The sequence below is a fragment of the Salvelinus namaycush genome, chromosome 11, assembly GCF_016432855.1.
Source record: "Salvelinus namaycush isolate Seneca chromosome 11, SaNama_1.0, whole genome shotgun sequence".
In the NCBI taxonomy this organism is placed as follows: domain Eukaryota; kingdom Metazoa; phylum Chordata; class Actinopteri; order Salmoniformes; family Salmonidae; genus Salvelinus; species Salvelinus namaycush.
In genome coordinates, this window is record NC_052317.1 from 20,335,036 (window position 1) to 20,361,036 (window position 26,001).

Below are 26,001 nucleotides of genomic sequence, written 5' to 3' on the forward strand. Positions count from 1 at the left end.
ATAGGGTCCACCTCAGCCATAGATATTGTGGAAGTAATTGAACGCAGGCTTATCTGTAAGGAATTTGTGATTGCAGCTACAGTAGCCTACTGTCAACTTGTTTTGCTGGCATGTTGCTATTGACTATCAATGTACTGTCTCTTAAAAAACATTGAACACTTGTCATATTGCTCATGTCTATGCATTTCAATAAATATATTTTTTGCAATGCGTTGTGCTCACTAAATGGTGCACTTTCCCCTATCATTGTACGGGTGGCACAGAGTTCAGGCCAATGGTTCATGCTCATGTCAGTGGGACATTGAGGGGAGCGGTTTTATTATATGCAAGAATATTAGCATTTTTCTGATATGAATTGCCATTGGTTCTAAAGAAGTATCACTACAAAATTCTCTTTTCTTATTGATGACAGAATATTATACACTGAATAACATTATTATTATAATTTTCTTTTTTTTTAAGGATTTGTCTTATTAAGAACCCATTGACCCTAATTCTGGGGACATTCATGCAGTGTTTAGGCATACTTCTACTGAATAGAATTGAATAGACTTTAACATTGAATAGACTTTAGCATAGCCTAGATGCACACACACTATTTTAATAAGTTCTGTTTAACAGATGTTCGTTTACATTGGCTACAATTGCACTAGGCCATACATAGACTCTATATTCTCCGTTAGTACATTCTTGGGCTACAGTAGCACATCCAATGACAATTTTTACATATTTAATCCAGAACAATTGACTACTCACCCTGTTTTTAATTTGGTGTCTTGTACCTTTCTCTACGTAGGAAAGTGAAGTAAACATTTTTTTATGTGAGAACATGAAAATGTTGGCTATTGTCCTCCCGGAAAATTGCTGTGGCTCTTTCCATTCCTCTCCCTTTCCAAACGTCAAAATGAATGCTAATGGTGGATATAACCTACATTAATACTATTTCGTTTGTAAATGAACGTATTCCATTATATGTAAATATTAAATAATATCCACAAGAAGAGACCGTCGCTCACTGGCTCTGAGAAGTGCGGAACTGCTTGTGGGTCGGTCCTGAAGAGCATCCCGGAGAGTTGCGTGCGAAGGGCATGCCAGGTCACTGGGATGAATCCGCCACCTGAAATAGCCTACGTGGAATTTAACGCCACCCAATCCGGTATATAACATCAACCACATCCCTGACAAGACAAGAAGACTGCCGACTGATAAAGCACATTTACTGAGAGCTGTATCTTATGCAATAGTTTAGTTTTTTTTAAACTTTATTCACAAATTTTACATTTACGGGGCTCTAGACGGTTGATGACTGCCTGTTAACTTTGATTTGCAAATTGATTGGAACAGCCTTGAGGTGAGTTGTTACATTTTAATACAATCTGTAAGCTAGTAGATGTGTTAATTTCAAAATGTATCAGGAAAGGTAATTTCCCTTGAATCGATGGTTTACTATGCATGCGCTTAGGCTACTACGCATTACACTTTTCCACGCTATTATGCCATTGGTCCCGGAATGTAAACAAAGGTACGCAGGTGGATGCGGGTATTGTGAAATAACGGGATGCTAAATTTGTTTTTTCATTGTGGCAGCTCTTGCCGTTGTTTATTGTGATAGATGAATGAATAAATAGTAAACACTAATCAGTATTTTTGCCTGAAGGGGACTTGCGACCTCTTTATCATAATATGCCCTTTGTGTAAGTTTTGTCTTCTTGAGACCGGTAATGCATTCATGTTAATTGACTCAGATGATGATTCCACCTGGGGACTGCTTATATGCTGGGAGGAAGAGAAGGAAGCCCATCCAAAAACAGTTGAGTACCACTACCAGATATTGTCACTTATGTATTGAATGCTTTTTTAAAATTTGATCAATTAAATCATCATTGACCTATCTTATCAAGCTATATGATTGAAATAATGCAACCATCTATTTCTCATCTGTTGTACACTACTGATCATGAGTGAATGATTCTAATTGACATGTGCAAAAGGGGTACAAAAGTGACTTGTTACATTCAATAATATTTTTTAAAGATTGTATTTATCTAGGCAAGTCAGTTAAGAACAAATTCTTATTTCTAATGATGGACAACCAGAAGGCAAAAGGCCTCCTGTGGGGACGGGGGCTGGGATTTAAAAAATATATATATATTAAAAATATAGGACATAACACACATCACGACGAGAGATACCACAACACTACACAGAGACCTAAGATGGCAGCAACACATGACAACACAATAGTAGTCATGAGTTCTTAGAATCAGCCTATTTGATTTTAGTAGTTCATCTCACATGAAATGCATACCTGTTGGTTACATGTGCAAACTAAAACATATTCTATAATGACAATAACCTTGTTTAAAGTCTGGCATTGATAGATATTCCACACATTTGTAAATTAATGGACAAAAAGGATTTATGTTCAAACAGGCTACAATTTAAACAGAGCATCAAACCCCAAATCATTCATTGTTATATTGGGTTTATTTCCAAGGGTATTTGGTTACACTTTTAATTGTTGTGCCATGTACTGTTCCTCCTTTTTGTCAGCAGCTGTGGTTCCCCTTGCCAGGTTCCGTTCGTCAGGCCCATTTAGATATCACGCACTCTTGTGTGGTCTTCACTGCTGATCGCAATAAGCTCACAGAGTGGTTAATAGGATTGAGGCATGCACTTCACTTCATTGCAGTGAGCTCAATTATAAAAGGGCAGGTAAAGTGATGGGGTGGCAGGTAGCCTAGCGGTTAAGAGCACTGGGCCAGTAACCGAAAGGTCACTGGTTTGAATCCCTGAGCATGGGATGTGCCCTTGCGCATGGCACCTAAACCTAAATGCTCCTGTAAGTCGCTCCGGATAAGAGCGCCTGCTAAATGACTATAACTTCAATATAAAACGATAGAACTAGTACAAACTACACGGCTCCCTATGGTTTCAGGTATGTGTCCTTGCAGGTAGGATCACAGTGTCAATGGTAAATAATACCATGGTTCTGATACTGCCTGTTGCACATTCATCATGAAAAGGATTCTCTTTGAAGTGATCAGACAAGAAAAGGATGTGATGTATTCATAAGAATCCCCAAAAGTCCATAGAAATCATGTCATTTTCCATGCTGCCTGTTCCTAAAGTGTTACCTGAAGCTTAATGTATGCTGAGCGTCTTGTCAGCGCCAGCTAACTTGACTGTTTGAATTCTATGAGCCGACATGACAGTGTATTTCTGTGGAATACAGAGTAACGGGGGAAAAGATCATGAAAGATATTAGGAAGCTGTGATGTGCTCCAGCACATGAGGGAGTAATTGTGCACTAGTGAAAGTGTCAGGGAAAGCATAGTCAGATCAGAGAGTTAATGAATGCTCCACTTTCTCCCGAGTACATCGCGTGACAAACAGGCTACAATTTAAACAGAGCATCAAACCCCAAATCATTCATTGTTATATTGGGTTTATTTCCAAGGGTATTTGGTTACACTTTGAATTGTGGTGCTAATACCATGTATTTACATTGTTATTACATTGGAGAGTAAGATTTGGTACAGTACACCTGTTATACCAGTTTATTTGATATAGTTCATGTTCAACTGTGAGCATTTGTCTCTTCAGCATTATTCTGTTGAAGGACCTGCTAGCTACAGCTACAGAGGCTTTCCCTCTTCATTATTTAGTCATTATTGTTTTTACTTTTTACTCAAGGAATTTACTGTTTCTCAGACCCCACAGACCACCCCTGACCTTTCTCAAAATATCCCCTTAGACATGATACAGGTTCCAATAACTATTGATTAATATACCAGAGGAGACAAAATGGGATTGAAATGTCATTAATGCATGCTTGCTTATTGAATAAACCAGACATCATTGGGGCAATAGCACTGTATTTTTGGCCTCAGGAGATTGATCTAATACTTCCTAGATTGTTACTTTTTCATAACATCAATTAACCTTGCTAAATTATTTGGCTCTATATCCGACAGAAAACAGACAGCGGCCAGCCAGAAGACCAACCCGTCAAAGAGGCACCGTGACCGTCTGAATGCAGAGCTGGACCGGCTGGCCAGTCTCCTACCCTTCACCCCAGACATCATCTCCAAACTGGACAAGCTCTCAGTGCTGCGCCTCAGCGTCAGCTACCTCCGGGTCAAAAGCTTCTTTCAAGGTACGGACAGCACAGTGTCCCCATGTGGTGCAGTTACACCCTATACAGTCTCTCGTGACAGCAGTTACACCTTTTCCTGACAGCAAGCATGCGGGATTTGGCCCTGAATGCTAAGATTACAACCTATACTGTAGTAGGAAAATTATTTATTTTTACTGCAGGATCTGTTGTATATTAGATGTCACACTATATGGTGCACTAGTGTACATTCTATATCATATGCATACAGTACTGTGCAATTCATTATCACAACTTTACAATGTTTATTTGTTTTTATAATGAAAATATTGGTTTGTACACTTGAGTTGCATCACATCCACTGTGCTGCCACACTTATTTTACCCTAGTGCTGCTTCCCTGCCATGAAGCTATAATTCTGTTAACATTATTAATGAGAACATTTAGACAACATTTTAGACAACATTTAGACAGCTGAAAGAATGTTATTTATCATACATGGATCAAAGTAGAAGGGTGATATGAATCATCAGGCTGGGTGTAACACATTCAGACAGCTAGATGGTCAATAGATAAGAGCTGAAGTTTCTGAAGTAGTGCTGAACTAGGTTCTACATGTGCTCTGCTGTTTATCTCATGGACCGCTACAGCAGGCATACAAGACATCACGAGCCTATTGATATTTTCACCATGCACACTCCTACCTCTCTCCTACTTTTCTACGTATTTGACAAGGTTTATTACATTTAGAAAATGAAAATGGAAAACATGACCAAACATATATTTTACCCATGCATGCATGATGCCACTGTGCCACCCTTGACCATTCAGCCAGTTTGTATTGGATTAACATGCCTGGTAGCTAATATGAACTATTGCAATATACTTATTTATATTTTGGTTAAATGTACCTTCTTATTTTTTTCTGTGTAATTTCCAGTCCCTTCTGTAATTAAATATGTTAGGTCAAGGTGGTGTTGCTACATGTGTTAACTTAATTTGATTATCTGATTCAGAACAGGTTTTGACTCAAATGGCCACATATCGAATGAGGTGTCAGCCATCAGCTATTTATGTCTTCTTTGCAATATACTGTACATCTTTAAAGCTTTGAATTGTATCAAAGGCAAAGCTCATACTGGAGGTAGCTTACCTGTTTTGAATAACAAAAAGGATAGATATGCTATCTAATGAAGGAAATTAGTAGCTCTGCTCTTTTCACTAATATCAATAGCTACAAACTTAAAGTAATTGTATTGTCCAATTGAAATCTCCCATCTATAGTTACAGCACAACAGAAAACAAATATTAAAGCATTTTCCCTCATTAGGGATGTATTGAGCTTGTCTCTTTCTGTGGCCATGCTGGAGCTGGTGGGTATCTTTGCATGAATAGTCTCACGTCAATAATTGTGTAGATTGGCACTGCACAACAAAAGGCGTGAGTGGCAGACCCCAAACCACCAAATATTTTGGTCCAACAAGGGCAAGCTGAGAGCACAGCATGCAGCAGAGCGAAATCCCTTGTTGTCCCAACACTATTGTTGGACTGTTGTCGGGCACAATTACGCTCAAATTTGATCACCCAGAACTCAACTCCCTGAGTTGATCACCAAGTTTGATTTTCTGACCCCTGGATAAGACTAAATGAAGCACTACAAATATTGGTTAAGATTTGACCCTCAAACACAATAATATATTCCAGTTTCAACAGGTGGTTGTTTTTTATAGGTTTTCAGCACCCTACAAACCTTCAAGTTTAGAGCAGATGTTATTTACAGCTACAGCCTGAGACAATGCTGTAGCTGTTACACCACTAACACAGGATGTGTGCCAGGACTGTGGTTTTCTTGTTTTTCAGTCATCTCTCATTTTTTTGCTATTATTTGCTAAGTACATTTGTAAATAATCTTGATGACGTATCTCATTCAGCTGACACAGTGTGTGAGTAAGGAGGATCGATGCTGTTCTTTTAAAGGATACTGTATATGGATATATCATATATTATTAACTGGGTGGTTCGAGCCCTGACTGCTGATTGGCTGACAGCCGTGGTATATCAGACCGTATTCCACGGGAATAACGAAACATTTATTTTTATTGCTCAAATTACGTTAGTAACCAGTTTATAATAGCAATAAGGCACCTCGGGGGTTTGTGTTATATGGCCAATATACCACGGCTAAGGGCTGTATCCAGGCAATCCGCATTGCGTCGTGCCTAAGAACAGCCCTTAGCCGTGGTATATTGGCCATATACCACACCCCCTCGGGCCTTATTGCTTAAATATATGCAATTTAGCAGACGCTTTTATCCAAAGTGACTTACTCATGTGTGCATACATTTTTATGTATGGGTGGTGCCAGCGGGAATCGTTGTAAGCACCATGCTCTACCGACTTAGCTACACAGGAGCATAATAACGCTGTAAACCCCTATGGCCTTATGAATGGGTGTGCAGTACAAGTTGTGCCATGTACTGTTCCTCCTTTTTGTCAGCAGCTGTGGTTCCCCTTGCCAGGTTCCGTTCGTCAGGCCCATTTAGATATCACGCACTCTTGTGTGGTCTTCACTGCTGATCGCAATAAGCTCACAGAGTGGTTAATAGGATTGAGGCATGCACTTCACTTCATTGCAGTGAGCTCAATTATAAAAGGGCAGGTAAAGTGATGGGGTGGCAGGTAGCCTAGCGGTTAAGAGCACTGGGCCAGTAACCGAAAGGTCACTGGTTTGAATCCCTGAGCATGGGATGTGCCCTTGCGCATGGCACCTAAACCTAAATGCTCCTGTAAGTCGCTCCGGATAAGAGCGCCTGCTAAATGACTATAACTTCAATATAAAATGATAGAACTAGTACAAACTACACGGCTCCCTATGGTTTCAGGTATGTGTCCTTGCAGGTAGGATCACAGTGTCAATGGTAAATAATACCATGGTTCTGATACTGCCTGTTGCACATTCATCATGAAAAGGATTCTCTTTGAAGTGATCAGACAAGAAAAGGATGTGATGTATTCATAAGAATCCCCAAAAGTCCATAGAAATCATGTCATTTTCCATGCTGCCTGTTCCTAAAGTGTTACCTGAAGCTTAATGTATGCTGAGCGTCTTGTCAGCGCCAGCTAACTTGACTGTTTGAATTCTATGAGCCGACATGACAGTGTATTTCTGTGGAATACAGAGTAACGGGGGAAAAGATCATGAAAGATATTAGGAAGCTGTGATGTGCTCCAGCACATGAGGGAGTAATTGTGCACTAGTGAAAGTGTCAGGGAAAGCATAGTCAGATCAGAGAGTTAATGAATGCTCCACTTTCTCCCGAGTACATCGCGTGACTGCTCCCTGGCAAGGCCCAGGGCCGCCCTCAGGGCTCATTGTAATGCACAAGAAAGAACGGTATGTATAAAGTGCACTATGCCACAATGTTGGATTTTATAGATCAGATTTGCTTGGTCGGAATCTGATGACTTCACATGACACAAGGAGGATGCTGTGTGTGAATATGAATGATGGATTTCAAATGTGATTTTTGTTTATGATCACGTTTATGATCACAATTTGAATTGGTTATAATCAAATCAAATAATAATTATATACTGTACCTAAAATGTTGAATCAGATCCGACTTTCAGGGAATTATATCCCAGATGTGGCCAAATTAAGTAATTAAAATAAAGCTAATCCGAGCTAATGTATTTGAGGCGCTGCCAGGTGAGTGGATTTGACCACGTGAAAGCAAGAGAGGTAGACTGGGTAATCGTCCATAACCTTTAAATGCTCTTCTGGAAACACACTGTATGTACAGAGTGATAGTCTTCATAGGGAAATGCAGAAAAGGTTCTAGGTTTGATTTAATGACATTGAGAGTGATGAGTGACAAGGGTTTTGAAATGTTATACAGTTGGTACAAAGAGAGGCACATTTTGAAGTACCACTGAGAAAGCATTACTTTAATGTAAAACCTTTTGGTGTAAGTACTGTGAATGCTTTGAATTGTGATGTTTCACACTGCAGTCTGGTTACAGGTCCTTATTTCCCGTTCCAGTTACATGTAGTGTTTATCATCAAGGGGCTAAAATGGAACCAGTAAACAGAAGAGGTCTTGAGTTCTCCCATCTCCATGTTTACTGGGTGCTTTGAGTATAATTTTGAAATTGGCCCTCGGAGGGCAGAGTGTTACACTGCTGTTTGGCAGCTGCAAAACCTTCTTTGGCAGATTCCCTTCAGCTTGCGTGCAGAATGGGGAAATTCCAGTTCCCCCTTGTTTCTAGTCATCATGTTTGAATAGACTGTTTTTCAATAAGGATCAGAAACATTCCTTCCAATGGATCCAAGCAATTAACTCCTGATTCTAATACGGGCCAGGATAATTTACAATCATATAGCTTTTCTCAAATCCCATTTGTTATTACACTTAATCCAGGAAGCTATTGTTCACTTCATTTGTTTTTAGAAAAAGGGTACAATTAATTTAGCTTGTTCTGTTTGTACCACATAATTATTATCATTAAAAACGATTGATATCGTTCTTTACAGATGTCATATTATATCATATAGTATGTACAGTATGTTTGATCCAGTGAATGTATTTTTTGTATGCTTACTGCTTTTCACTGATTCAGTCACCAGATTATTGGTTAAAGTGTTCAATCAGCTCAAAGGCGACATTCACAAAGCGAAAATATATACTGATTTGTCTGCATGCAATAGCATGAGGTAGTGACCCCAATATGTCATAAGGCAGGGGCACTACTCTTGGTCTTATTGCACAGAGACTGCAGTGCTAACTGATTTGGCACAAGCCCTTTTGTCTAAACTGTGATTTTTAACGTGACATCAGATCATAAAAAACATTCCATCAGCTTAATCTCTAATCACACCCTCTTAACAAGCATTTTCACCACTGATATTGTGATGCATTTTGGCATGATAACAATGACAGCTGCAAGACAACAAATGTATGTTAATGGAAACAGACAAATGTTCAAAAGTGAAGATGACAGGGGTTGATCATCTGTAGTAGCATACCATCTTCAGGGCTTCTAGTGCTACAACGGACATGCTTTTCTACAACAAATCCAACTGCTCTTCGGACTAGTCACTCTACCACTTGTCACTTCATATAAAACTCTATCGACTCAAGAACGTAATCTCTGATCCCCCCCCCCCCCCCCCCCCCCACAAAGGCTATTGTCACCAAATTATTTTAATGTGAACTCGCACTCCAAGCTTTGTCTATAGCAGTAACGTCGTTGATCATCAATGCACTAGACACGATCTCATGGCACAACATAGCTAGCACACACAGCCCTGGTCACGCAGGTCCATAAGAAAACACAGACTGTTTATTAATGATCCCCCCTCTCTTTTAATCTAGGGGTTAGAACTAAGATGATAGCTAAACTTCTCACCAGCTCTGGCGCCCACGTGAGACAGACGCACAATTGCTTCCATCAGCTTGGGTGTCACTTTGGCCTGTAACCTAATTGGTGTTGGAAGAGCTACCATTACTAGGGATACGTTGTCCATCTGCAGACTGCAGGACAGCACCATATGTCTAGACGTGAACAAACCCCTGAAAACTGAAAGATAAAATCTCGGACTGGGGATTAGTGGTCTAAAGAGGGTTTAGGCAGTAACAATTGAGTTGAATTAATTTGTTAATTAAGCTTTTAAATTAGGTAGGTATATTATGGTACTTACGGTAATGTGTAAATATTAATGATATAATTTCATATGATGTAGTTTCAACATGGCTGTGAAAGTAAGTAGTCTTATTTAGATTTCAGATTTCGCTCCTCAAGTAACTTTACTGATGTTTATATAGGCTACTCTTTATTTTGGGGATTTTTTTTATTGATTTAACCTTTTATTTAACTAGCCAAGTCAGTTAAGAACAAATTCTTATTTACAATGACGGCCAAACCCTAACCCGGATGGCGCTGGGCCAATTGTGCACCGCCCTATGGGACTCCAAATCAATGTTGTGGTACAGCCTGGAATCGAACCAGGGTCTGTAGTGACGCCTCTAGCACTGAGATGCAGTGCCTTAGACCGCTGCGCCACTCTTCTTGAGATTCCCAGTGATTTATCCTCTCCTCTGCACCTTACACTGACCCTCTGAAGACTCGCATTACAGTAGTAGCTACTCACAGTAATGTCAATCAGCAAGGGTGAAATGTCGCAGGTTGACGTTTATTGGGATGAGTCCTGTAGGCAGAACTGAGTGATTTCCGCTATATGGGCCAGCTGCAAAGTCAAAATTGGATATATTGTAAAAATGAATGGGAAAAAATGTAAGGTTATGTTTAGGTTTAAAATCAGATTTTACGACTTTGTGTCTGTGCCAGCTAGTGACCACTGCAGAGCTGCCTCCAGAACAAGATTCATGACGAAAGACACTAACCTGCAAATCAGTCCTAGAAATGAAAACCTCCTCCCTGCCTCTCATCCAGTTCACCTCACAAAACCCAGTGATTGATACAAAGGTATCACTCAAAAATACAAGGACGAGAGGTGAACATGTTTGCTCTTAGAGCAATTGAGGAGGGAAACCACACAGTGTTAGTAACAGTAGAGCCCTCCTGATACAAGTAAGTACTGTAACTACTTGTGACTGGGTAATGACTTTTAGCCTCTTAGGAAATCGGCACACTGTCTCTTTAAGAGGCTCTTCGTGTAGTAGTGGTGTAGTTAAGCTCACCAGCCGAGCAGTTGCGTGACTGCAGCAGACTGGGTTCTGACCTCAGAAACGGTTATGAAAACGATCTGTAGATCAGTGCAACGAGTAGAAGACCAGCCCTGCAGAAATGAGTGACCCTTAATGCCTTTACAGCACTATACAGAGACCAGGACATATGCTTTTACAGATGTTAAGATTGATTCACATACCCAGTCTAGAGGTGGTATGGAGCAGAAAGCTCCATTGACTTCAATGTGAGTTATTATACTGTACCTTTCCTAAAAGCTTTCTATGACATTTATAGCGTAGTTAAGTCAGCGTTTAGAAGGTTGATATATTATTTGGTGTCCTTGATGTCATTATTTCGTATACGTATAGCCACCCAGACCTTTGTGCTTTGTGTAGTACTGCTGTATACATGCTCCAAGCCAATGAAATTAAAGAATTAAAGGCTCTGGTCTGAATGCATTAGTCATGGCATTGTTTATGCTTGGCAGCTGCATATTCCTCTTGTCTCATTCACTTCTCTACCTCATTACTCTACTGGCAGATGTGTTTTAGAGAGAAATGCTCATGGGTAATTGTTATTAGCCTACATTTGCTGGTTTGTATGACAATCTTTTGAGATAAATCTTGCTGTTTTATACTTACAACTGGGTCTGACAAGACAGCGTGACAAGGTCAATTGAATGGTATTAGTCAATATGGGGAGGGAGAAACCCTGTGTATTCTGCACCAGGATGAGGGAACTCCTGTTGTATATGGGACACCACTCTGACATGTTTGCAAAGGTAGCCCCATTACCACCAGACAAAATGGCGGTAGGCACAGTATCTGTATTGGCTGGCAATGACAATGAAAGGTACACATTGCTACAGTGTATTAGTAGAACACTGCTTCTATGGTATTATGTAACGGGTTGTTGATTCTACATGGATCTGTTCCTACATTTGAAAGTTAGCAAAACACTTAGTTTAGAATATCTATATAAATTCAGCAATTGCATTTTGCTCATATTAATCTGTAGGCTATTGACATATTCAAAGGTAATTTGCTGTCATTTGATTGCTGTTTGGTTTCATATTGCGTTCGATCGTTGCATTGCTGTAATCAGGGCACACTTGTGAATAAGACCCAGGTATCAATGAGAGTGTCAAATTTGGTTAACAAAAAATGTAATGGCTTATTTGCTGCGTGTGGCCTATTTGATCAAATAGATGTTTCGTAATGCTTAAGTTGTTACAAGTGTACTCATTGTCTAGAATGGCCCCACCTGATCTGGCCTCCTCCCGACTGCCTTCCATTTTTGAAAACATTTATTTTCATTGTTAGAGTGGTCAGTTGAGTATCTGGTCAATATAATGGGTAGTCTGTGGTATAGCTAGGGCTTTTCAGTCTCAAACGCCCGTGACCTTTGAATGCGTTGGGGGCGATGAAACAACAGAGCCCTACTTAATGAAGGGACGCAAAGTGGGCAGAGGTGCGAATTGCACGTGGAGTTTGGCAAAAGGGAGCATGATTTGTTGATATTATTGTCATCCAAACCCATCCTTAATTTACATTTAAGTCATTTAGCAGACGCTCTTATCCAGAGCGACTTACAAATTGGAAAGTTCATACATATTCATCCTGGTCCCCCCGTGGGAATTGAACCCTGGTCCCCCCGTGGGAATTGAACCCACAACCCTGGCGTTGCAAGCGCCATGCTCTACCAACTGAGCCACACGGGACCAATTTACTCGTTGTGACGCACTATAAAGTCTGACTTTATACCAAAATTATTTTATTTATACTTTTTAGTAAATTTTGATACTAGAATAAAGGTTTCGGACTCATATCGATGCCACATAGGCCATTTTCAAGAGATTAGTTGGTTTCAGGGGCAGTCGCTCTTTATAGGTCAGTGGCTTTATGTTGGATTTGATTAAATGCCCAGTGCAGTCAACAATGTGATTTTCCTGTGATTTATATACACTGAGTGTATAAAACATTAGGAACACCTGCTATTTCTATGACATAAATTGATTAGGTGAAAGCTATGATCCCTTATTGATATCACCTGTTAAATCCACTTCAATCAGTGTAGATGAAGGGAAGGAGACCGGTTAAAGAAGGATTTTTAAGCCTTGAGACAATTTAGACATGGATTGTGAATGTGTGCCATTCAGAGGGTGAGCGGGCAAGACAAAAAATGTAAGTGCCTTTGAACAGGATTTGGTAGTAGGTGCCAAGTGTACCGGTTTGAGTGTGTCAAGAACTGCAACGCTGCTGTTTTTTTTTCACTCAACAGAGGTTGGAATAATATTGTGAAAATTATGATAACTCCCTTTTAGCATAAGAGCTGTTTGAAAAGACTGCCTGAAATTATAACCTGTTTGGGTGGGATGGAGATTTGGCCTGCCTGGTGACATCACCAGTTAGTTCAGTTTCCCCCTCCCCACTCAGACCACTCCCAGACAGTCCAAACAAAATTGCTTGAGAAACTATTTTAGTTTCTTTTTGACAATTTTAATTGAAAACAATCACAGTAAGGTACTTACCCAGGAATAATTTCATGTTGAGATAAAAACTGCTGCATTGGACCTTTAATGCAAGGTGGGACAAATACTTATTGAAAACACATTCTACTCAACCCCGGCTTGCTTTTTTTGTGTGCTCAGTTTTATTTTGCATGCAGGCAACCATACAGAACATCACATAAACCAAGATTGGTACTAAGATTATTTTCGGCTCTTTATGACTCCCATGATGTCACTTGGCTTTTATGCAATCTGCTCTATGGCTAAATTGCTGTCTCTCAAACATAAAACCTATAACAATGGCATTATAAATAGTTAATGGAACAACTACGAGGGCCTGCTGGCCTGGAATTCTGAAGACTGATTCGGAAAGTGGAATGGAATTGAGGGTATATAATTTGGGTAATTCTACTCATAGTTGGTTGGCTATAGCTCAAAATCTGATTACATAAGCAAATTAGATCACTAATAGTTCCAAAACCTACAAAGGCATTATTTTGTGGGTAGGTGTCCGTTGCTCTCCTTGATTCATTGTCAGTGGATTAAAATGATTGCCTTGAATCCAGAATTGAGAGTTTTTTCCCCCTTCAAAGTTTGGAGGTAAAGAGTCATTATGACGGTCAATGTTAATCCAATCACCATGGTTCCTGACATCTGAGATTGGTGTTTGTAATTCTCATGTTTTTAATATTACAAAAATATGTTGTTTTATAAAAAGATCATGAACCAGAGCATTTGGGCAGTGTTGTCATTCCATTCCCACCGACACTATTTCCCCTGCATAAACACACATCTGGTTGTAAATGTAACGTTGACTGTCTGTCAGGGGAGTGTCTGGGTTTGATTAGCATATATTCTCCCATCAACAACAGCCCAGCAGTGTATCCCAGGGAGAGAGAGGGTTGGTCCTTTTCAATATTTTCTTTACTAAAACAAAAGATAAAGATAGTTTTGTAGCTTTCATGCTGTAGGTATATCTATCATGTCAGAGTCGGACAGCTGTTGCATCAGGCCAGATACTGTATATGAGAAAGGAATGTGTATTTGGAACCAACCTTTTTCTGTTGGAAAAAATACTATTTTCAACCACAAATTGAGATATTGTTGAAATTAACAATGAACTATGCAACTCTTCAGTTCAGCGACATTACTTAGTGGTCCTCTTTGAGTATTTGTACAACAACATGTAGTCCTCACTATTACAACAACGGCTCTATAACTGAAAACATTCTTGTTGTATTTTACTCTTTATTTAAAAAGATGCGGCATTTGGATGTGCAGCATGCCCCTATAGTAATGAAGCTTGGTTTATGGACCTTTTGTTTTCATTTGTTCCGTGGCAATGTGTGAAATAGCAGACATCTGCTTTCCTTTTAGACCACAGATTTAAAGATTCTCCCCACCATGTTTTTCCAGTCAAGCACTGAAAGCTGCACTGGCTCCAGTCAGTGGATTGCGTGTAAATTACAGTATGTATATGTGTGTGTATATGAGCCATTGTCTGCTGTGAAATTCTCCTCATTTGGGCTCGGATACACAGCACAGGCGTTGAGTGCAATGAGGGTGACAGATTAAAACGTCTGAACACTGTTGGGTCTGTCACACCGCAGGCTTTTAACCTGAAGTGTTCAGGCCTCATTGACCCTGTCAGGGCCTGTTGTGGAGTGATGCTGCACACCACAGAAAAGTGTTGGGATGTTACTGAAAGAGAGCACGCTCACAGCCAGGCGGGAGGAGAGCAAGAGCGGGAGCCGCCAGAACCCTCATCACGCAACGCCTGGGATTCCGTGCAGGTGAAGGATTTACACGGCACGCTTTGGGAATCCCACAGCTTCACACTCTCTTCCCCTCCTTTTACCTCCTAATTCCCTGCTCTGTTATTTTCTGTTCCCCTCCCCATTCTCGATAGGAAGTATTTACTCAGCTGACACAAAACAGGTGAAATCACACCCACACATTCTTCTGTTTCTCTCACACTGGTACAGCAGAGGCAATAGTCATGCAATGATGTGGCTTGCTATCTCTTTTTTTTCTTCACTCTCTATTTCTTTCCTCTTTGACTTATTCCCATAGAACAAAACACCTTTGAGTTTCCAAATCCACTATTCTTATATCACCAGGTAGCTTTGAAGTATTCTGGGGTGTTGGCTCAGGTCAGCAATGACATAGTTGAAGCTAGTGGGGAGGGGTCCGTTGTCTGATGGTAGGCAATAGGATTCCTCTACTACTCAGCAAACCGCTCAGACAATCTTACAACCGCTTCAATGTTCATATATAAAGGATGGTATTGTTTATCAGACACAGTCAACGTGCCACTAAGTCCTGGCACAGAAACTGTGGGATCCAAGTTTGCTGTTAACATCTTTAAATGGGTGGTTTGTATTCTCACATTTTCTAGTTTGACCTCAACAGTCTCACCATGTTAACATTCAGCTGAATTAAGTCTGGTCCACTAATAACAATTCCTTCATTTTTATGGTCTGTGGACAATTGACTTTGTCCTCTTTTGTTTCTGGTGAGAGTCTGCCAGTATAGCAGCAGTGACCACCCCATGTCAATAGTCACCAGAGGGACATTTTGGCAACTAAGAGTACAACATCCAGGAATAGATACTGTACCTCTTAAGACTGTGTTAATATTGGAGCTTCCTAACACAAGTGCATCATTAGTTTTCCTGCTATTTCCTCCAAGGCAGCATCACATCAACATTAACATGGATGCTATTGCTAGCTACAGTCATTTGACTTACAGTACACGTCAAAGGTTTGGACACACCTACTAATTTTTCTTTATTTTCATTATTTTCTAGATTGTAGAATACTAGTGAAGACATCAAAACTATGAAATAACACATATGTAATCATGTAGTAACCAAAAAAGTGTTAAACAAATAAAAATATATTTTATATTTGAGATTCATCAAAGTAGCCACCCTTTGCCTTGATGACAACTTTGCACACTCTTGGCATGCTCTTAACCAGCTTCATGAGGTAGTCACCTGGAATGTATTTCAATTAACAGGTGTGCTTTGTTAAAAGTTCATTTGTGGAATTTATTTCCTTCTTAATGTGTTTGAGCCAATCAGTTGTGTTGTGACAAGGTAGAGGTGGTATACAGAAGATTGCCCTATTTGGTAAAATACCAAGTCCATATTATTGCAAGAACTGATCAAAAAAGCAAAGAGAAGTGACAGTCCATCATTACTTTAAGACATGAAGGTCATTCAACCCGGAACATTTCGAGAACTTTGACCATTTCTAAAAGTGCAGTCGCAAAAACCATCAAGCGTTATAATGAAACTGGCTCTCATGAGGACCACCACAGGAAAGGAAGACCCAGAGTTACCTCTGCTGCAGAGGGTAAGTTCATTAGTGTTACCAGCCTCAGAAATTGCAGCTCAAATAAATGCTTCACAGAGTTCAAGTAACAGACACATCTCAACATCAGCTGTTCAGAGGAGACTGTGTGAATCAGGCCTTCATGGTCGAATTGCTGCAAAGAAACCACTGCTAAAGGACACCAATAATAAGAAGAGACTTGCTTGGGCCAAGAAACATGAGCAATGGACATTAGACCAGTGGAAATCTGTCCTTTGGTCTGATGAGTCCAAATTTGGTTCCAACTGCTGTGTCTTTGTGAGACACAGAGTAGGTGAACGGATGATCTCTGCATGTGTGGTTCCCACCACGAAGCTTGGAGGAGGAGGTGTGATGGTGTGGGGGTGCTTTGCTGTTGACACTGTGATTTCTTTAGAATTCAAGGCCCACTTCACCAGCATAGCTACTACAGCATTCTGAAATGATACACCATCCCATCTGGTTTGCGTTTAATGGGACTATCATTTGTTTTTCAACAGAACAATGACCGAACACACATCCAGGCTGTGTAAAGGCTATTTAACCAAGAAGGAGAGTGATGGAGTGCTGCATCAGATGACCTGGCCTCCAAAATCCCCTGACCTCAACCCAATTGAGATGGTTTGGGATGAGTTGGACCCCGGAATGAAGGAAAAGCAGCCACCAAGTGCTCAGCATATGTGGGAACTCCTTCAATACTGTTGGAAAAGCATTCCAGGTGAAGCTGGTTGAGAGAATGCCAAGAGTGTGCAAAGCTGTCATCAAGGTGGCTACTTTGAAGAATCTCAAATATAAAATATATTTAGATTTGTTTAAGTAGGTGTCTCCAATCTAGAACAGATACAGTAGATACTCATCACAAGCCTCTGAAGGAAGAGTACAGTAAACGTGATTAAAGAATGAAACGTCATCTGAATGATTTATGCCTTTCCCTGGCTGTGACTGTGAGGACAACAGAAGCAAATATGAATGACTCATTGTGTATTTGAGGGCAAGTGTATTAAAGGAAGCTTGTGTTTACATTTCACTGGATCAGCTGTGATTGAGGCGTAATGATCATTGACTGTAATAATGGCACTTCTCCCATTGAGTTCCTGTGGTCAGTTCAAGCAGTTTGTCTGAATGTGGAGATGTCAAACCAGTGGTAATCTAACTGGACATATTGTGCAAACAATTTTCTCTTGTTTTCACTGGTTCTTCCAGATGAGGCTCAGATACTTTGTACTGTATGCGGTATCATTATCTTAGGAAGGGCAAAGATGTGCGTGCTCTTCATCATTGCCCTTATATAAGTTGTGACCTCTTTGTTGTAAGTGAGCATTAACATCCATTGTGAGTGGAAATGATATTGAATGTGCTTTCTATGAAACATACCAAGTTGTCTGTAGTAATTCCCAGCAAAGCATATGCTGGCTGTTTCCGACCAATAGGGAATGGCTGGAAGAGGAGTTGTTGGCACGATTGCTATTACTACTATTCGTTTTTTTTCATATCATCCCTGGAGGTGTGTGTGTGTGTGTGTGTGTGTGTGTGTGTGTGTGTGTGTGTGTGTGTGTGTGTGTGTGTGTGTGTGTGTGTGTGTGTGTGTGTGTGTGTGTGTGTGTGTGTGTGTGTGTGTGTGTGTGTGTGTGCCTGCCACCAAGTGTGTGTGTGTTAGCTCATGTTCGTGCATGTGTTTGCCTGCTTGCCTGTGTGTTTGTGGGTGTTTCCATTAGCTCACTCCTAAAAGTAGAAATAATACAATTGATAGAGTGCATTTCCATGTTATCCATGCTTTCACCAATGCAGTTGTCATGGCATGCAGTATAGACTGTTAATGCTTAAAGGTATATCAACTTAAGGACATGATGTTTGTACAATTCCATAAGGAATAATGCCATGGATTTCCCACAGTCTTAGTTATTACCTTGACAGCGTATATTTGTATGTAATACTATACATATAAATGTAACTGCATGCATTATTTATCCCATCTACTAGGTATGTTGTTTCAGTTGCATTGTGGGCCTAATGTTTAGGCAGAGAATTCTGTGTAAGTTAGCGGTCATCATTATTTAACAGCTGTAGGTATTATGAAATTCTTTGTAGGCTAATGTAGCTTGTCATCTTACATGCAATGGCTTGAACAGGCGCCAGACCACTGTTAGGGATATGGAGGAGATTGACAGACATTTTAGTTGCGTGACAGTGTCACCTCAGCCAGCCAGCTCCTACTCTCTCGCTTTTTCTCTCTCCCCCTCTCTCTCTATCCATTTCTCCCTTCCTCCCTCTGGTGATCCTGACTTGGATTTCCTGGTCATGGAGGGGGCAGCCAGGGAGCCAGGAGGGTGGAAATACGCTAATGAGGTGGCTTGGGGCCAACTTCCCGCCCATTTTCCTCCCTGACCCCCTCGTGCCGCTGGTGAATATACTGTATATACTTTGTGCTGTGAACACGCAAAGGCTGTCAGACAGCAGGGACTCTCACACGCACTCTGGGCACAGTCACTTCTGCTCTGTGCTCTTCCTCTCTGGCCGACCGGAAGATGCCACAGCACAGGGAAGCAGCAGAGCGGACCAGGAGCAGGGGCAGCCTGGTACTGTACTGCCTCTCTCTCCTCTGTGGTTCCCAGGGAGACAGGTGTAAACACTGCCTCTCTCTGGACACAGAATGTAGGATCCACACACCATTTAATCATAGCTTGAAGAAAAAGGGAGATGGGAAATGATGCTGTAAAAAAAGTTAGAAACTGAAAATATGAACCCTTTAGGAACATGTCACCACAGTGTGTGTGTACTGTACTGCCTCTCTCTCACTCTCTGTGTGTGCATCTTGCAGTAATGAGTTCATATCCGTATGAATTGAAATCTGAATTGTGAGAATTGTTCTTTTGGAATGGAGAATGTTACCTTTTTAATGTACCCTAATCGTCTGATTACTTATCATACACTCCACATCTACAGTAATAAACCTGTTAGTCCCTTGAAAGTTGTCTTTTTTTCTCTCATCCAGCCATCCAGGAGAAGCCTTGCAGAAAGCACATCATGGAGTCGCCTGTGAACCACCAGGATACCAGGAAAGAGAGTCTGTCCATGGGGACCCCGGGGACCAGCAGCAGCGTGGTGGAGAGTGACCTCTTACTGGAGGTGAGACAGAGTGGAGCAGAAGGGTCAGATTGTGGTTTGTCCTCCCAAGAGATCACTGATGAGAGTACTGATATGAATGGACAACAGAAAGGAATGGGTCATCATAGTCTTGTGCCCAGTTGGTGAAAGACTAGCTAAAGACTAACAAACCATAAATACAACATGTTCATGAAACAGAATTAAAAGCAGTCTGCCCTGACTGTGTTTTTCTTAAAAGACACAATAAATAAAATTGTTGAATGAAAAAGGACACAAAGTTGAATTTAGCCACATTGATTATTAAGGTTTAGAACATGTCTTGATGATATCGTGGCACAAAAGTGGAGCTGCTTGGATGATGAGTAAGACCAACCCTCCGTCCCGGAACAACCCTCAGTCCTCCCTGTCTCTGAATACCCGTCCTCCCCGAACTCTCGCCCTCTCCGAAGTCCCGCCCTCCCCGAACTCCCGCCCTCCCCTCCCACAATAGCGTGACACCAAAGCAGCCGACCATGATGCTGCTGAATGAAGATGGTGACACGGTTAGGTCAGTATCACACCAGAGAGTGGGAAAAGAGGGCCCAGATGACCTGGGCTGACTTGAATTAGACCGGAGGTGACAGGGCCTGCCAAGGAGCAGGCCAGAGTCACGACAATGTCAAACACAACAGCTCCAGCACCAGCCAACACAGGGAAGTCAATGAGGAACTGTGTGTTGTTTCCTCCCGTTCTCCCCGTTTTTCTCTTCAAATCAGGAGGCATGAAGAGAATATTTTGTATGTTTCATTCCGATATCCATTTATTATCGGAAATAGTGATGTTTATCAACAAACTACTCATCAATCAAGTGCAACTGAAGTTTGTCCCCTGTGTGTTCTTAGTACACACATACAGTATGAATGACATTTATTATTTAAGTTTTAAGGCAAACAAAATGTTGACTTTGGTAATACTGAAAGTTTTGGAAAAGTATAAGAAATACAGAGGACAAATATACAGAACATTTTCTGATTAAATTAAAAGAGATGATATCCTGAATTCATGTTCAGACATTTAACATTACTGTTAATGCCGTTGTGTATTAACATGTGGGCCTGTCTCTTGTCTCTTCTAGTCCCTGACTGGGTTTGCCTTGGTGGTGAGCACAGACGGGTTGATCTTCTACACCTCCACCTCCATTGTTGACTACTTGGGCTTTCATCAGGTATGTTTCAATCACACCTTGTATTCTCAAAGTCATGATAAATTAGAATTCACTTTGCTACTGAGGGTCAATGATCAATCAAGCCGTAATAAATGTAGTTGAAATACAGTACCATTGTACAAGCCTTTCATAGAAAATTACATTCTGAGGAAACATTATACAGCATTGTAAAACTGTTTTATAGTAAACCACCAACAATAGAAAACAAAACAAAATGTACATAGAATTGTTTTTTAATACAAGGCCATGCCCTTTTAGTAATTAAATGAAACATAACAGAAATCAGACTGTGGTTGTATGAAAAAGATTCATATGACCAACCATGTCAAAAGTTGAAAATAGCCAATTGTGTAGTTCACTGGATTTTAACGACAATTTTTTTGTTCTAGAAGCAAACAGCTGGATCTTTTCCATTTAATATACTTTACAAGTTTGTAACTGTCCTTTTTGAGTGAATAGCTTTCTATTAGGCCTAATTAAAGCTGGGGTTTTAACATGGGAAGGGGACTAAAGAGACAGTTGATCGTTCCTCTGATGGGAATTGAGATGGTGTTGCTGTGTGTTCAATAAGCGGGGTGCTTCACAGGGCAAGTGTTCAAAGCGTTGCATGCAAAAGAAGCGGATATTATGGGAAGGTTGAATATTTTAGTGGGAGTCTGTCGTTTTATGAACAGAGGGTATAGCTGAGATGGAAAAAAAGGAGGAATTACAAGTGTGGGCTGGGGTTGGAGGATTTTTCATCAGGATAGTCTTGCGTCTGTCCTCATGCAAGCAGCTCTGGTGTCACGCAAAGCACAAACAAGGCAGCGAGGAGAGCCACCCATCATCCCACCGACTGAGGAGAGGGGAGCCCGGGATCTATATTATACATGCAAACTGCAGGGAGTCATAACTCATTACTCACCGATTCAACTGTTGTCACCAATTACCCTGCTGTGATACACATTGTATACAAGTCATTACTTAATGCTTTCACTATTTACTCCTTAGTTTTATTGATTTAAGTCATAATTTATAGATCTTTGACTGGCAAACAGTTAAACAAAGCAGTTTGAAATGACTGAACGCACTCAGTAATGATGATAGCACAGTTACAAACTTTTTATACATTCTGACTTTCCGTTTCACATCTAAGCTTTTCTTCTACAAAAACAATCATTTGAAAAAACAGTTTATGCCCTGTTTAGAATCAAGATCTCCCACATAGAGGGAGGGATGCTGATTGAACCGAGTCAGTCACAGAAGGTCCTCCCTCCCACACCCTTCTGGTCAGCGGTGGGAAACCGAAAAACAGAAGCGTTAAGTTCTCAGTGGGCTCGCTGCAGGCTGAAACTTGCGGTGTCTGTCTAGAAACCTCCATGGCGTCTGACCATAGATGTGTTTCACCCGACCATGACACTGGTTAAGTGAGGAGGTCAATGCGTTGACCAAACACAATGGACGGGTAACTGTGGGGGTTAATTGGTTGGAGGGCTGAATGTTTGATGACTCGTTCCTCCTTTACCACTGCTCCTCCCCTCTCCTCCCCTCTCCCTCTTCTCCTCCGTAGACGGATGTGATGCACCAGAATGTTTTTGATTATATCCATGTGGAGGAGCGGCAGGAGTTCAGAAGACAACTCCACTGGGCCATGAACCCTGGGACCCAGGGGGCCTCCCTGGACCAGCACTCAGCCACAGGAACTGGTGTGTAGATCATTACCATCAACAGAACCTTTGTCACTCTGTGGAACTGCTAAAGGATGCAGGAAAGCCCCTCATCATCACATGCAACTTGTCATTTACATTAGTTTCCATTCATGACCATTTTGTAGAGGGACAAAGGGATTAGTACATTAGTTGCTGTATACAAGACACAGAAAGAAAGAAAGGATACTGTATTTTATTTGTAATTTGCAATACTATCCTAAAACCCCTCACTGTAATATTGGTGGTTAGAAGACCAAAACAAATTTAAAGTAGGGCATTTATTACATAGGTTGTACTAACAGAAATGCTGTGGCTGTCCTGTAGGTGATGACTTTGTGATGAGCAGTCTCTTCCACGCCCAGGAGCCTGACGGTGTTCCTCTAGAGCGCACCTCCTTCCTCACTCGCTGTTTCATTTCCCGTGTCCGTTGCTTGCTGGATAGCACCTCAGGCTTCCTGGTGAGTGAGTACCTTGGCTCGCATAAGTACCTGACAATATCCACTCTTTTACAAACGACATTAACCGTTATGCTCCACACAGTATGAAGTCAGTTCTGATTTGTGAGCGTTCTATTCAGTAATGTATGTGCACTTTCTCCTTGGGGGTCTAGGTTCGGTTACTGTTACTGTAAAGCACAAATACTGTGAAGATATCTGTTGACATAAAAAGGGCTTTATAGTTCACTTTGATTGGTTGATTAATTGATTGATTAGTTGATTGATTAATGTTTGGCAGAGCATGCAGTTCCAGGGCAGCCTGAAGTTCCTGCAGGGCCAGAAGAAGAAGACAGACTCCGGGGCGCAGCTGCCCCCCCAGCTGGCTCTGTTCTGTGTGGCCGTGCCCCTCATGATGCCCTCCATCACAGAGCTGAAGATGAAGAGCATGACAATCAGGAACAAGAACAAGGGCCCCGTCAACCCCACACCAGATAAGCACAGGTAAGCAGTACTGTGGGAGTGGTGAGCATGGGGAGAGCTGAGCAGTGAGCATTCTTTTTTAAATACTGTGTGTCTGTCTATATCATGGTTTTACTAAACACTTTTTGAAGGAGCCAGGCATGTACACCATTTAGTTTACAATCAATTTACAATTTAAGACACATGTTTATTACAGCATCAGTTTCAGAATCTGCTGAATTCAGTCAAATTACTACTTCATACTGTAAATGTACACAACTAGAAGATTATATAATGCATACATGACTATGGATATATTTTCCTTCACCATTTTCCTAAATAAGGGAATGCTGTCTGTAATCTCTTTGTTTGTATTCCCACAGTGACAAGAGGCATCGCTCCACCAGAGGTTCATATGACAGCAGTGACTTACTGCTTCTGAATTGTTCCAGCAGCTCTACCAGAGACCCCTGCCACTACACCCCATGGACACCCCTCTCCAAAGACTGCATCAGGTATAGGAACAATGGTTACTACACCCAGGAGGAGCCCATCAACTTCTGCCTGTCTTCCATGGGTGGTGGGCCCAAAGCTCAGAGCGTGAATCATCCATGGGACATCCGCATCGGGTCCACCATAAGAAAGGGCCCCAGCAGTAGCTACATACCATGGAGACAAGGCAAGTACAACAACCTGGGGAAGTCTGGAGCTTACAGGATGTCTCCAGGATATCACGCTAAAAGACAGGTTGCCTCTCAGAACAAACTGTACGGAGGCCTCCACAGCCCAGAGGTGGAGAGCTTCTGTGAGGACGGCATGAAGGCAGACAACAACTACATGGGCGGCCATCTTGACTGTTACAATGGCATGGTGTTGCCTGAGACAGCCATAAAGACAGAGCAGGACTCTGACTCTGAGAACGGTTGCAACATCTACAGCATGCCCCACAGCGGAGCCTGGGTGGGGAACGAGAAGCGCTACAGCATGGGCTACTCAGAAGAACCACAGGTGAAGTCAGAGGCCGACTACTACGACCAATACACCACCTGCCAAAGGAACAAGTCCAACATGAGCCCAATGCTCAACGGATACCACAAATACTTATACCCAGTGGGGAGCAGGGCTCAGAAGGATCATAGGATACCTCACTCAGACCCTCTTTGTAGCAGTCATGGAGCAAACTGTATGGACAGCAATGTATATGGGAATGGTACTGTGGAGCATAAAGGGTACATGCAGCAAGACAACAAACTGAACTACGAGTTCAGGAATCATCTGGTCCACTCTATAAAGAGGGAACCCATGGACTCACCTCCTTGGTCTGACAATGGACATGACATTAGCCAAATACCCCTGCAGAGAAATATGATTCACAATTGTGCATTGAATGATATTGTACACAAACCAAACCCATATATCTACATGCAATGAGGTCAATGGAAATCTCATAAACCATCTGGGCACCACCTTGCTTCTTTATTGTATTGATGCATAATATGGCAGGGTGGGTAGTTATTTATACTCAACTCAGGTAATCAACAGTGTTATAAAGCAAAAATATATGGAAGCAAGGAGAGGTGTTTTTATAAGGACTTTGTACATAAGACACACAAGATAAATATAACTTTTTTCAGATTTACAGTACCAGTGAAAAGTTTGGACACCTACTCATTCCAGGGTTTTCTTTATTTTTTACATTGTAGAATAATAGTGAGGACATCAAAACTATGAAAGAACACATATGGAATCATGTAGTAACCAAAAAAGTGTTAAACAAATCAAAATAGATTTTAGATTTTATATTCTTCAAAATAGCCACCCTTTGCCTTGATGACAGCTTTGCACACTCTTGGCATTCTCTCAACCAGCTTCATGAGGTAGTCACCTGGATTGCATTTCAATTAACAGGTGTTGCTTGTTAAAAGTGAATTTAATTAATTATTCTTTGATAGGTTGAAATAATGTATTATTTTAACAGTGAGTTTTGTCATTTTTGTTTTAAAGACAGTGTTATAAATTGAGATTTAACAAAGCTTCACTTAACAGCTTAACACATTAATGTCTAAGGTGGTATCTGAACATAATAATGTCCAAATTTATTGCACAGCAATACTGTTAACTTATGTTCGTGGTCCATTGTTATATTTGTACATTTTTGTAAAATTGTAGTACATTCAAAAGAAATGTTAGGAACTGTAGTTCTGTTTTATGAAGCCAATGTTTTATTATATTTTGAAAAGATTGAAAAAAATACAGTATGTGAAATTATGACATGTTCCCTTACATATTCCATAGCTGCATAGCTGCAAAATTTCTACAGCATTCTATTATGCCGTTTTTAAAATAAAATAAAAATCTGTAAATTAATTTCTTTCTTTCAAAGCTATTCTACAAATTGTAATAATTTAATAGCAGACTTGTTTCTAAACAACTTTT

The 26,001-nt window shown here is 40.9% G+C and overlaps 1 protein-coding gene across 1 annotated transcript; it reads left to right on the top strand.

The window, feature by feature from the left end:
* The first annotated feature begins 1,748 nt into the window (after positions 1-1,748).
* Positions 1,749-24,996, top strand: LOC120055274 (aryl hydrocarbon receptor repressor-like). The gene is made up of 8 exons (XM_039003159.1): positions 1,749-1,810; positions 3,978-4,159; positions 19,665-19,798; positions 20,892-20,981; positions 22,531-22,666; positions 22,994-23,127; positions 23,405-23,607; positions 23,949-24,996. The coding sequence occupies exons 1-8, from the start codon at positions 1,749-1,751 to the stop codon at positions 24,994-24,996; spliced, it is 1,989 nt and encodes a 662-aa protein (XP_038859087.1).
* Positions 24,997-26,001: the final 1,005 nt, after the last annotated feature.